General features: G+C 43.4%; 1 protein-coding gene across 4 annotated transcripts; it reads right to left on the minus strand.

Annotated features, from left to right (window-relative positions):
• Positions 1-7: 7 nt before the first annotated feature.
• Positions 8-13,237, minus strand: hnrnpl (heterogeneous nuclear ribonucleoprotein L). 4 transcript variants are annotated; one of them, XM_055941667.1, is made up of 14 exons: positions 12,630-13,237; positions 11,685-11,803; positions 11,300-11,537; positions 8,995-9,082; positions 8,577-8,671; positions 8,392-8,464; positions 2,934-2,969; positions 2,589-2,657; positions 2,185-2,465; positions 1,500-1,621; positions 1,202-1,403; positions 995-1,052; positions 718-861; positions 8-401 (listed from the first exon to the last, which is right to left on the minus strand). In XM_055941667.1, exons 1-14 carry the CDS (start codon positions 12,708-12,710, stop codon positions 343-345), a joined length of 1,665 nt encoding a protein of 554 aa, XP_055797642.1. In that variant the 5' UTR covers positions 12,711-13,237; the 3' UTR covers positions 8-342. The 4 variants fall into 4 exon arrangements, with proteins under 4 accessions (XP_055797642.1, XP_055797641.1, XP_055797644.1 ...); XM_055941666.1 differs by having other exon boundaries at positions 718-870; positions 992-1,052; XM_055941669.1 differs by having other exon boundaries at positions 766-861; positions 12,630-13,236.
• Between the last annotated feature and the right edge of the window lie 263 nt (positions 13,238-13,500).

The following is a 13,500-nucleotide window of genomic DNA, read 5'->3' on the forward strand; positions in this document are numbered from 1 at the left end:
ATATCACCATAGTTCACCATTCACTTTATTAAAAAAAGAGGCAGTGTTAACATGGAATTTTAATTAGTTTCAGAATAGGAAAAGGTTCTTTGTTCTGAGGTCTAATGTACTGAACAAATTCAAATGTTTTAAAATAAAAATCAAACAATACACACTCTAGTAAAAAATCTTGCCCTCGATATCACTTAAGTTAAAGGAAAACGCTGGTCAATCTCATACATTTTGTTTTAGATTCATTGGGTCATAGAGGGGACTTGGAGTGAAGACGTGACTGCAATATACACTATGTATGGACACAGAGTTAAGGGGGGGGGGGTGTAACAGGGTGGGTCAGGGTTTGTCCTAGTTGGCATGCTGCGCGGTTGAGAAACACAGCTTCAATGTGTAGGGGTACGGACCACCTGGAAGAAAGGTGGGGGGAAAGTTAGCCAACTGTGGAGAGATGTTGTCGGGACGGAATAATACATTCTCATTAACTAGTCTGGGGTGAATTCCCAAAAACTAAGAATTCTTAGCATTAAGATCAGTCAACATCCACAGCATTTACCATGAATGTGATCTCTGTGAACGTTTGGTAAATTGCCTTTTTAAAAGGCTCATTGTCAGTAGGGTGGTGCAGCGCCTTCAAATGAATCCCAGACTGATCTTAGTACTAAAGATAATGTTTTTGGGAAAGTCACTCCTGAATGACAGACTAGTTACTGTGTGTTTGCTCACCGTTGGTATCATTAGCTGTGGTGTTGTTATCGCAGTCTGAGTACTTACTGGGGTTCTTCATCTGGTAGTGGTTCATCATGGCCAGAGCCTCCATGGCGTCGTTTATAGATTCCCACTCCAGCAGCCCGGATGAGCTCCGCTCACCTGTCGCGCCACCCGAGGCGAGAGACACACATTCCAATTTATTGACACTGCAGCATCAAACCAATGGGAACTCACTCCAATTTAAAAGGGCAGATGCAACATAATTCATGCAAATAAAGTTCATATTACTCACTCTTTCCAGTGAAGAGTTTGATGTTAGATGGGTTCTTCACACTAAGTTCCTCACAGACCTGAAAGGATAGATAAAGGGTTCGTTCATGAGAAATGCATTTTCCACCCACACACAAACTAAGTAAGCCAAGTTGTCAAGATCAACCCGCCAAGAGAACCAACAGCCCAATTCAAAGCTTCCAGCCCCAATCCTCTCCAGTTGTCTTACCCCGTTGAAGACCTCCACGGAGATGTCGGGCTGCCCGTTGAAGAAGTGCAGGACGTTGCTTGGGTGCTGAATGCGGTTCTTGGCCGCCTGCTCCGGGGAGGTGAAGCGGTTGTTGCGGGAGCCATGGAAGTCCTTGAAGCTGCTGGAGCCATCCTCCAGCTCGTAGGACTGACCAGGCATGATGGCCTGCTGCTTGGACACACTGTGGACAGAGGATGGACAACATGTTGCATCAATGTGTTTCTAGTCAGTTTCTATGGACATCAATGTGTATGCAGAGTTTGAAAGCAGCACTGACCAGACGTTGAGCTTCTGTTCAAACAGGAAGTTGTTGTTGAGGTGGCTGATGGCGCGATCCACAGCGTAGCAGTCGCCCATCTCCACCATGGCTGCCCCCGGCTTACTCTTCATGAACTTCACCTGAGGACAGAGGGGGACAGGGCTCAGAAACCCTATCCTACTATCCAGTGGTGTAAAAATACTTAAGTAGTACTTTTTAAAGCTGTTTTGGGGGGTATTTGTACTTTACTATTTATATTTGACAACTTGTACTCCATTACATTCCTAAAGAAAATTTGATTTTCTCCAATACATTTTCCCTGACACCCAAAATTACATTTCGAATGCTCAGGCAGGGCAGCAATATGGTCCAATTCACACACCTATCAATATTATGCGTTGTCATCCCTACTGCCTCTGATCTGGCAGACTCACTAAACACAAATACAGCATTTGTAATTGAGTGTGCCTGTCTGTCCTTAAGTGAAAGTCACCCAGTAGAATACTACTAAAGTAATTTTCTATTAAGGTATTTTACTTTTACTCAAGTCCGACAATTGAGTACTTTTTCCACCACTGCTACTACCCACCTCCAACATGACCATAGAACCTTGTTTTCACCAGTCTATACCCCCAGCAAGAACATAACCCTGAAGAGTCTATAACCTCCGCCTCAGTAATGCACCATTCCCATCTGAACTCACCCGCTCCACATTGCCGTAAAGACAGAAGACGTTGAAGACCCTGTCGGCGTTGATCTTTGCGGGCTCCAGGCCGTACACCATGACAACGGGGGAGTCAGCGTGGGCGCTGTAGTCACCAGGGGGAGGTGGGCCATGTCCATACCCAGGTCCCCCGTAACTGCCGCCACGTCCGCGGCCACGCCCTCCCATCAGAGGCCCCATGCGGCGACCACCCTCGTAGTGTGGAGGAGGTCCGTAGCCGCTTTCATCATGGTAGCCGTGATAACCACCGGTTGGGCCGCCTTGTGAAAGAAATGGATAGACAGAGGTGATTGGGCAAACCGACTCAAACCATTACTGGAGTCATTCTAGACATCCCAACAGAGTTGACCTGTGACGCTCATAGTACAATGATCTCTGCCTACCATACTCTGGAGGATGGTCTCCTAGTAGAGCTGGCTGTCTCACACGCTTGTTGGGGTTGGCATTGGGATCTGAGGGCAAGAAACAGCAATAAAGTGAGTCCCTGACTCCTGATAAGACAGTCTATCAGTGTGTCAAAAGGGGCACATCTACAAACTATGGGGCAGTGCTGTGATTAACATGCACAAGAAACTGGGTAGAGATATTGAGCGTGTTAAGAAAATCATATGTATTCGTTACCATAACAACAAAATGTAACATACTGGAGATTTGTAGGAGAATTTAACATTAGCACAGCAAATGGAATAGATACTCTTACACACTAATACTCTTAACCACTCACACACCTTGTGAATTGTTCCAATTGCCTTCAGCGTCAGCATCTGTACAGGTACATACACACAGTCAAAACCAAAACAAATTATGTACAAACTAAACTAAAATGATTCTACCAAAAGAAAGGCTCAATACATGTATTAGAAAAATATTATATTGTGCAGGATGTTTTAAGAAAGCAGACTAGAGCACAACCCCGTGGCAAAAACAAATTGAAACACTAACGGGCTACATGAATTAAGATACATTTTTAATTGAGAATTATTTTACTCTTTATTGAGCTATTAAATGTAGACATCAAAACAACTGATTGATTCTAGCATGATTTGACTTTCCTAGTCTGACAACAAATGCATGGTACCCCACCCATGGGCCACAAAGTCTGAAATACAGTTGACAGAAAAACAAAAACCAGGCCTGGAATTTCATATTGCCATTGCCTGGAACGCTGGACCTATTTTGTGTGAATGAATATACTGAGTTTACAAAATATTAGGAACACCTTCCTAATATTGAGTTGAACAGCCTCAGTTCATCGGTATGTACTCTACAAGGTGTCAAGCATTCCACAGGGTTGCATGACCGTGTTGACTACCACAGTTGTGTCAAGTTGGATGGATGTCCTTTAGGCGGTGAACCATTCCTAATACACACAGGAAATTGAGCGTGTAAAACCCTGCAGCATTGCAGTTCTTGACACACACACACACTGGTGCGCCTGGCACCTGCAATTTTTAAATACATTTTTTACCTTTATTTAACTAGGCAAGTCAGTTAAGAACAAATTCTTATTTACAATGACGGCCTATCCCGGCCAAACCCGGATGATGCTGGGCCAATTGTGCGCTGCCCTATGGGACTCCCAATCATGGCCAAATGTGATTCAGCCTGGATTCGAACCAGGTACTGTAGATGCAGTGCCTTAGACTGCTGCGTGACTCAGGAGCCCAACATACCCCCAATATTTTGTTTTGCCCATTCACCCTCTGAATGGCACATACACAATCCATGTCTCAAGGCATAAAAAATCCCTCTTTATCCAGTCTCCTCCCTTTACACTGATTAAAGTGGATTTAATAGGTGACATCAATAAGGGATCATAGCTTTCACCTGGATAGTATCATGGACTACCCAACAACAAAGACATTTCCTAAAATGTCCAGCTTTCTGTGATTTTACAAACTACGTCAGCTTTTACATCTAACTGTGGTCTGCCTCAATGTGGAAAACTAGATATTTCCATGTTGTTGTGAGACTACACATTTCTATCTTAAAGAGCACTAGCAGAAATCTGAGGAGATTCCAGACCTGGAATTTGATGCATGAGTTTGATAAAAGTCAACGATTCACATATGGGGTTGACAAAGTCAATCACAACAAACAATTTACATTACAATCATTATCTATTACCAGGTCAGTCATGTCTCTTTACATGTACTTACAGAACCAAGCACGGAGAACACAGGATGCAGAGGGCAGGTAGGGGGGGCACTCTTCAGCAAGGATCCTAACCGCCAAACCTGTGACTCCAGCTTCAACTCAGTTTCCACCTTTCCCCACCACCAGAGAAAGAGCATCCACCAATCTTCCATGCTTGGCTTCAAGTTGCCATCGCTTTGTTTTTATGGGTTGCCATTTGAGGCAAATTTCCAGCTTACCGTGCTTTGAACGCAAAGCCGGAGGATATTTGCATCGTTTGATTGAGGCGTGTCTTGTCGTCAGACACACAGAGCCAAACCTGCATCACACGGGAGGCGTTAGAGGTATCACTTACGGGCCAGTTCAGAAAGAAAAAAAAACAACGTAGTAGAATCAACAAGAACAGCACGGAAAAGAGGGGAAAGGGGAGGGGAAGGTAAAGGGGAAAAAACAGCACCTGAGTCCATCAATGCAGAGAGCTTTGGGAAAATGCTGAAGTTTCTATCAGTCTGCCTCTGTGCTTGTATGCTTGGCGGGTGTTTGATGCTTGTGTCTTCGTGGTCCCCTTTTGAGTTTGTGGGGTGCGTCTTCTCATGTAAGTGGGCACACGTGCTGCTTGTTTGTTTTTTTGTACAATAGAGGTGGTCCCCCCATGGCGAAGTGAAAGGCATCTAGTGCTTGGCAGTAAAATCATCTGGAATGGCATTGTCTGCGTGGTGTGTTGTCATGGCGATTCAGCTTGGTGTGTCGTTGCCGTGAATATTCAGCTCGGTGGTGTGTTGTGTTGTTCAGCACAAGATGGGAGAGTGATAGCAAAAGGAAGCCCACACACCCAAGTCAAGAGATGGGATGGCATAGTGGTAGTTTGAGAAAAGAGTGGTCTCTCTCTGCCTCTGTATATTGTCTCAGTATGTAGTGTCATCTGTTCCCTTCTTAGGATGTTTAGAGTGTGTTTAGAAAACTCCTCTGTTGCTCACTGAAGTGGTTGTGTCTGACAGTCAGATCCCGAGGGCTGGGAGGAGTGGCCTTATCGGCCACACACCAGACTCCCGCCCCCATCACACAATGTGTTTTGTCAAAAGGTGAGATCTTCAGCATTCTGGAGATGAGATATGCTGTACTTGTAAGAGGATGGATGGCTATAAATCTATTAGATCAGTCTGTGGTGGTGGTTAATGCTGGGTGTCTGCTCACAATTGACTCTTGGGGTGTCTCAGGCCCTTACCATGATCAAAACAGGACGGCTACTTTCCTCAAACCAACAGTGGGATAAAGAGTAAAATGTTTTTCCCTTGCAGAAGTGGAGAGTGGGAGTAGGGAGTAGGAAGTATTGAGAGTTGAGGTTGTGTGAATTCCAGTGTCTGTTGCCCCCATTGTGTCCGATGTTTACTGAGGAGCTGGTTGGTTTGGAGTACCAGTGGGTGGGTGCTGTTTAGGGCTGTAGTGGAGTCTGTATGAGTGTGCACAGTGAGGACACAAATGAGGAGCACCTCTTTGTCACGGGGCAGCCAGCCGCACCTTAACACCTGCACATTAACAGGGACCATCTAAACACATGGGACAGCTGATCTTTCACCTGTTACCTCAGTGTCAAGTGTCTGAAATTAAGATGTGGCCATGGTGGACATGAAACTACTAAGACAAATTCATTGTGGCTCATATGAGAATCCGAACTACCAAAAAAAAAAAAAATAATCACCAGGGTGAATGGACTACCACTCCAACTAAAATTGTGTTCCTTTTGCATAAAAGGGATCAGGGCATATGGCTAAATGCAAGGAAAATCACATGCTGTTGCACTGTGTCCCATTAGACGCCAAATATTATGCACTTTAAGAGGTTGAACTAAAAGAGCAATGTATCTACCAAGCATCATACATCACTGGAATTCTATGATTTTATTTTCACACTCGTGGCAGCACAGCATCTCCAAATGGAGACAGAATGCCACAAGAAACCCTACTTGGATACAAAACCTCCATCCACAAATGGAGTAAACGACTGACTGACAGGTCGTAAACTGGACTTCTTTAAAGTTCCAGAAATACCATTGAACAAATGTCTCTGCAATGTTCCTAATGAAATAAAATTAAGGGATAATCCACCCCAAACCACTAAGTCTTATGATTAACAGTGTTAACACTAATATATCCAGGACCTATTTACTAGGCGGTGACAGAGGAAAGCCCCAGAAATGGTTAAAGACCCAAGTCATAGACTGTTTTCTCATCTACCGCACGGCAAGCGGTAACAGAGCGCAAAGTCTAAGACCAAAAGGCTCCTTAACAGCTTCTACCCCCAAGCCATAAGACCGCTGAACAATTAATCAAATGGCCACCGGATTATTTACATTGACACCACCCCATTTTTATTTTATTTTTTACACTGCATAGTCACCTCACCCCTACCTACATGTACAAATGACCTCAACCTGTACTCCCACACATTGACTCAGTACCAGTACCCCCTGTATATAGCCTCTATTGTTACTTTATATAATTTTTTTTACTTAAGAAAATATTTACCAAATAAATGTAACTCTTTCTTGAACTGCACTGTTGGTTAAGGGCTTGTAAAGTAAGCATTTCACGTAAGGTCTACTACACATTGTATTCAGGGCAGGTGACAAAGTTTGATTTGATGTGAAAAAATCTTTGAAGAAATTTTTCATTTTGTCATAAGGTTCCTAGCAATGTGAAAATTGTTCTGGAAATCTGACTACAAAACTCTCTCTGGGCTGACTGGCTGGCTAACTAGCAAACTTAGCTACACACAATAACAAAATAAATTTTATGTGAAGTAGCTAGCTATCTGTAACATTGCCAAAACTACTATCAATTTAGGAGTCTCACCAGGTTCAGCTTGCAGTTCCTCTCTGCCCAGAGCAAGTGCAGAGTATGATGCTGTTTCCCAGACACAGGGTGCATTGCAAGATGGTACTTGAAGGGGACACTGAGCTGAATAACTTGGTACACTGTTTAGATTGAGCACATCTAAAATAAATATCTACTTTGTCATGAGACGATATAAACGGATGGATGTATGCCCATACTCTTCCTGGACCCCAGGAAGATTAGCTGCTGCTTTGGTAGCAGCTAATGGGGATCCATAATAAATACATATACCACCGACTGGCTGATTTGATGATCTGAAGTGCAGGTAATGTTTTTTTTTAAATGAAATGTGAGCGTGTGTTATCTCCAGTGACGAGAACCATGTAGCTATGACACGTTCCTACATGATTGTCCTCATGTCACAGACGGAGAATTTTAATTTTACCCCGATAGAACATAGGAGTTTAATTTGTGGGGTGGATTATACCTTTCACTTCACCCCCCCCCCAATGTCAGGGAATCTTGGTCCATGACAACTACAAGGTCAGCGGTTGTCTAACTCCCCCTGGCTAGAATAGAAACTTACAGACACTTAAGCCCCAAGGAACAGATTTGAATGCCAAAACCTGACCTTAACTGTGATTGACTAATCAAAAGAAAGAAATAACCAGAACTGTATTTTGCAAACAAAATCTCCAATATGTTTAAGAATAACGGATGCATGGGCATTCCAAGTGAGACGCCTAGGGTGCAACACAGTGCTTGGGTGCTGACAGGAGGTTGATGTGTGGAAGTGAGGTGTGACATGCACTGCAGGGAATGTGAACCTGTGTGATGAGACCCCAGGTGCTTCACTGTGGCATAACTGGGAATTCATCAGTTTACCCATGAATGCATGCAGTGGTCTGCAATGCAGACGATTCAACATGCAGGAGCATGTGCTGCAAAATGGCTGCCCCTCAAGGTCACTCCTCGTGCCCTTACTGCACGTCTGTGGTGTTGAGAGAGCATGAGGACACAGGGTGATGCGTCACAGACGTAGTGCCTCTGAACAGCTTCCGCTGCTCGCTGTGGTTGTGGCCAAAGTTACCGTGGAGCAGGGCGTTCAAAAGGCACTACAGCCGGAGGCCTGGGACCCTACCCATCCCACAGTGTCATTAGAGCAGAAGGAGGAGAGGAAGGATAGGGGGACGGAGAGGGGCCGTGTGTGTTTTACCTTGGCCACTCAGGTTGGGGTTTGTGTAGTCCCAGGTGTCCTGGTCGTTCTTGAACACATTGAGGCGGGTTGGCTGTGAAGACAGACATTCAAACATTTCATTATTTTGCCCATCACGGTGTTCCTTCAGTGAAATGAACCCAGTGTTTAGATGGACAAATGGAGATAAGCATGTAACCACTCACCTTGGCGTACTCAATCTTCAGTGTGCAGCAGCCAGAGTAGATGTCTGCCCCATTTAGAGAGGCTTTCGCCCTCTGGGCACTTTGCACAGAGTCAAATGTATGGGAAGTGAAGGAAACTATGGATAATAAAAGCATTTGCCTACTTTACACATTCCATGTTCACCTTGTCATTCAAAGCTCTGCTCACGAAAACAACGAACACTTGTTACACAATTAGACCTATATCAACAACAAATAATAAACAAATATTTACTAGCTGCCACCTGCAGACGACTTGTCAGGTGTGCTGACAGAAGCTTCAAGTGTGGAGTGAATTAAGATTGTGTGGCATGGACTGCAGGGAATGTGAACCTGTGTGTGGTGATGAGATCCTTGGTCCGATACACATTTTTGAACAATGAGATTTTGAGCAAAGGATATTCCACCATGGCCTGAACTCCATTCTTCCTGAAGATGACGATCCTTTGCACAGGCCCACAGTTGTTACAGACGGTATACAGCACATCCTGCAGAGCAGAGAACCAAAATAGTTTGATTGAAGGACCAGTGCAGTCAAACTTGATTTTCCTGTTTTATATATACAGTACCAGTCAAAACGTTTGGACACACCTACTCATTCAAGGATTTTTCTTTATTTTTTACTATTTTCTACATTGTAGAACAATAGTGAGGACGTCAAAACTATTAAATAACATATAGAATCATGAAGTAAGCAGAAAAGGGTTAAACAAATCAAAATATATTTGAGATTCTTCAAAGTAGCCACCATTTTCCTTGACAGCTTTGTATACTATTGGCATTCTCTAAATCAGCTTCATGAGGTAGTCACCTGGAATGTGTTTCAATTAACAGGTGTGCCTTGTTAATTTGTGGAATTTCTTTCCTTAATGCATTTGAGACAATCAGTTGTGTTTTGACATGGTAGGTGTGGTATACAGAAGGTAGCCCTATTTAGTAAAAGACCAAGTCCATATTATGGTAAGAACAGCGCAAATAAGCAAAGACAAATGACAGTTCATCATTACTTTAAGACATGATCAGTCAATGCGGATAATTTCAAGAGTCGCAAAAACCATCAAGCACTATGATGAAACTGGCTCGCATGAGGACCGCCACAGAAAAGGAAGACCCAGAGTTACCTCTGCTGCAGAGGATAAGTTCATTAGAGTTAACTGCACCTCAGATTGCAGCCCAAATAAATTCAAGTAACAGACACATCTCAACATCGACTTTTTAAAAAAACCTTTATTCAACTAGGCAAGTCAGTTAAGAACAAATTCTTATTTTCAATGACGGTCTCGGGAACAGTGGGTTAACTGCATTGTTCAGGGGCAGAACGATACATTTTTACCTTATGAGCTCGGGGATTCGATCTTGCAACCATTCAGTTACAAGTCCAACGCTATAACCACTAGGCTACCTGCCGCCCCAGAGGAGACTGTGTGAATCAGGACTTCATGGTTGAATTGCTTCAAAGAAACCACTACTAAAAGGACACCTGAATAAGAAGAGACTTGCTTGGGCCAAGAAACACGAGCAATGGACATTCGACCAGTGGAGAACTTTCCTTTGGTCTGATGAGTCCAAATTTGAGATTCTTGCTTGGGCCAAGAAACACGACCAGTGGAAAACTGTCCTTTGGTCTGATGAGTCCAAATTTGAGATTCTTGGTTCCAACCGCCGTGTCTTTGTGAGACGGAGAGTAGGTGAACGGATGATCTCCGCATGTGTGGTTCCCAACGTGAAGCATGGAGGTGGTGTGATGGTACTTTGTTGGTGACACGGTCTGTGATTTATTTAGAATTGAAGGCACACTGAACCAGCATGGGTACCACAGCATTCTACAGCGATACACCATCCCATCTGGTTTGCACTTACTGGGATTATCATTTGTTTTTCAACAGGACAATGACCCAACACACCTCCAGGCTGTGTAAGGGCTATTTGACCAAGAAGGAGAGTGACGGAGTGATACACCTGACCTCAACCCAATTGAGATGGTTTGGGATGAGTTGGACCGTAGAGTGAAGGAAAAGCAGCCTACAAATGCTGAGCATATGTGGGAACTCCTTCAAGTCTGTTGGAAAAGCATTCCAAGTGAAGCTGGTTGAGAGAATGCCAAGAGAGTGCAAAGCTGTCAAAGGCAAACTACTTTGAAGAATCTAAAATCTATTTTGATTTGTTTAACACTTTTTTGGTTACTACATGATTCCATATGTGTTATTTGATAGTTTTGATGTCTTCACTATTATTCTACAATGTATTTCCACACTGAGGTTGGAATAATACTGTGAAATTGTGAAAATGATAATGCCATTTTAGTGTAAGAGCTGTTTGAAAACTGGCAATGTCAACCTGTTATAGTGGGATTGAGTTGGGGCCTGCCTGCCTGGTGGTAAATTAGTTAGACTAATGAGAAAGACTCCAAATAACATCTAGTTTTCGACCTCCCCACTCAGACCACACTGACAGTCCGTGCGAAATTCTTGCTTGAGAAATTGCTCTTTGCTGTGATGCTATTTTAAATTATTTTTGGCAGTTTTTATTGAAAACAATCACAGTAAGGTACTTCATTCTTAGCCAGAAATGATTTGATATTGAGACAAAAAAATGGCTGAATTGGACCTTTAACAATGTGTAAAACAATGTGTTGCAGCGAGCCAAACAATGGTGCCATGTCATAGCAATGAAACAGCTGCCTTGTATAACAGTGGGTGTGTTACCGAGGTTATGGGGTAGATAGGGTTCATGATGGTGAGCAGAAGCACATTATTGACGCTGCGTGAGTCGTCTGGGTCTCCAGGCCGGGAGATCTTCTGGCTGGTGGAGTAGTTGATGAAGGAGGGGTGCCCAGCGATGTAGACCTGGTTCTCAGCTGCGTAAGTCACAGCGTTGCAGGATCCATTCAAGTCCTCATACTCCACCAGGGCCTGGCGCTTCTTGGGCATCATGACCACATAACTTTGAAGAGAATGGAAGATTGAATAATTTGGTTTCTATACACTGCAATTAGGATAATGGGCTACAGGAACAAAATACATCAATGGTGCAAAATCTAAAATCTATCCAGTCCAAGAAAAGGTTTGTTCAAGTGTGTTGGACAGTCACCTGATGGTCCCAAACTCCTGCAGGGCTTCCACTAGATCTGCTTCCATGATGCCATCAACAAGGCCCCTGATGTGGACCACCGGGGAAGGGAGGGTTTTATGGGGGTCATCATAGCCCTCCTTACAAACAAGACAAAAAAGTTCGATTTAAAAAAAAAAAAAAATTAAACACAGATGACCATACCACGATAATATATATACACACACATCCCCAGGGTGTGTTACCAATCAAAACCAACCCGCCATTAATGACAGGCACCACCCCAGGGTACCCAAAAAAATCCTAAACAATGATAGGGCTGATATGAACAACACATAAACAGAATTTATAAAGTAGTGGGGGGCTTTGAATAAAGCCTGGTCTTCTTGAAAAGACAAGCCCGTGCATAAGTGAGTGGAATGGCTGCCTGCCAGCAGATTGTTAGCTGGCTAACGCTTGTCGTACATTCCACGTAGGCCCAAAATATCTTACGTTACCCCATACAAACAAGTGATATCATCACAAGGTTCTGGCCAAATGCATTTCGGTGTTGGAAAATACTCGTAAACAAGTGTACTAAATTAATGAAAATGGTCACCAAGTATCTCCGCTTGGTTTTATTGGCGAGCCTGATTAACCTTCATCACACAACGCTAACGTTAGCTAACTAGAAACATAGCTAGCTAGCTTCATTAGCCCCACATTTGACAACAAAAACAAACTAGTTAACAATGGTAACGTTAATTATAGTTTATGATTTTGTATACAAGCAAAAACGCCGGTTGTGAGGCTAGTTCTGCTAGCTAATTACAGTAACGTTACCATAGCTAACTAGTTCCGCCTAGCTTAGGCTCGCTCATGTTCAGCACTCATTTTGCACACTTGGAAGTTCCAAAACGCTGGCTATTTTTGTTTTACTGATGCATGCACCTTTCCTTCCCAACTAAATGGCGAGTCAATGCTTACCGTCGTCATCCCGTCTTCGGTTTTCTGTCTTTTCGTTGCTCTGCCACCCTCGTTGTAATAGCGACCTGCTGCGGCGGCCATGTTGTCCCAGACAAAACCCTCAAATGGAAAATTGTAAAGCCGAGTGAAAAACTACAACGTAACACAAAGGAGCTCGCGCACACTTACAGTGGTGAGAGTTGTAATAAATACCATTTGAAAATAACACAAGCATATTGCTATTACATTGTTATAACTAACTTCTTTCTAAGCAGGGTTTCTCACACACCCAGAGACAGATGGCTGACACAGAACATTCAGAAACACTGATAAGAAAAGGGTGCAGACACACACACATACTCAAGGACAGAGGGCTGACTACGCACACACAAAATCTCCTGTTTTAGCTGAACATTTTGATAACAAAGAACTTTTGTTGCAAGACTCAGAAGGATGACGTCCAGCTCATCAGGACCAATCTGAGAAGACAACAACCTGTCCAGAACCAACCAAAGGACCAGAACTTCCAGACTCAACCTACTTTCTGTGTTGTATAAAATGTCTATGCATTCTGTTATCTGGGCTTTTTTCTGGAGGTTCTCTATGAGCGAAGGAACGAGACCGTATACGCTTGTACCAGATATCTTCACTCTGAATAAAACTGTCACTTGTCATACAATTTACCACCTTGTCCGAATCGATCCTTGACCGGCTCGCCCTTCTCCATATCCAATTATCAACAGAGTGATCCTTCAATCTTTCACAACAGTGCGAGTGTGATACATTTTCCCTCCTAGTGTTTGGACGGTAGAAACGTTAATAGAAAAGAGGTGCGCACTGGAATGTTGCATGTCAAGTCTCTTGAATATTTTTGTTATTCAATGTAGCTAGC

The sequence above is a fragment of the Salvelinus fontinalis genome, chromosome 13 (genome assembly GCF_029448725.1).
Source record: "Salvelinus fontinalis isolate EN_2023a chromosome 13, ASM2944872v1, whole genome shotgun sequence".
NCBI lineage: Eukaryota > Metazoa > Chordata > Actinopteri > Salmoniformes > Salmonidae > Salvelinus > Salvelinus fontinalis.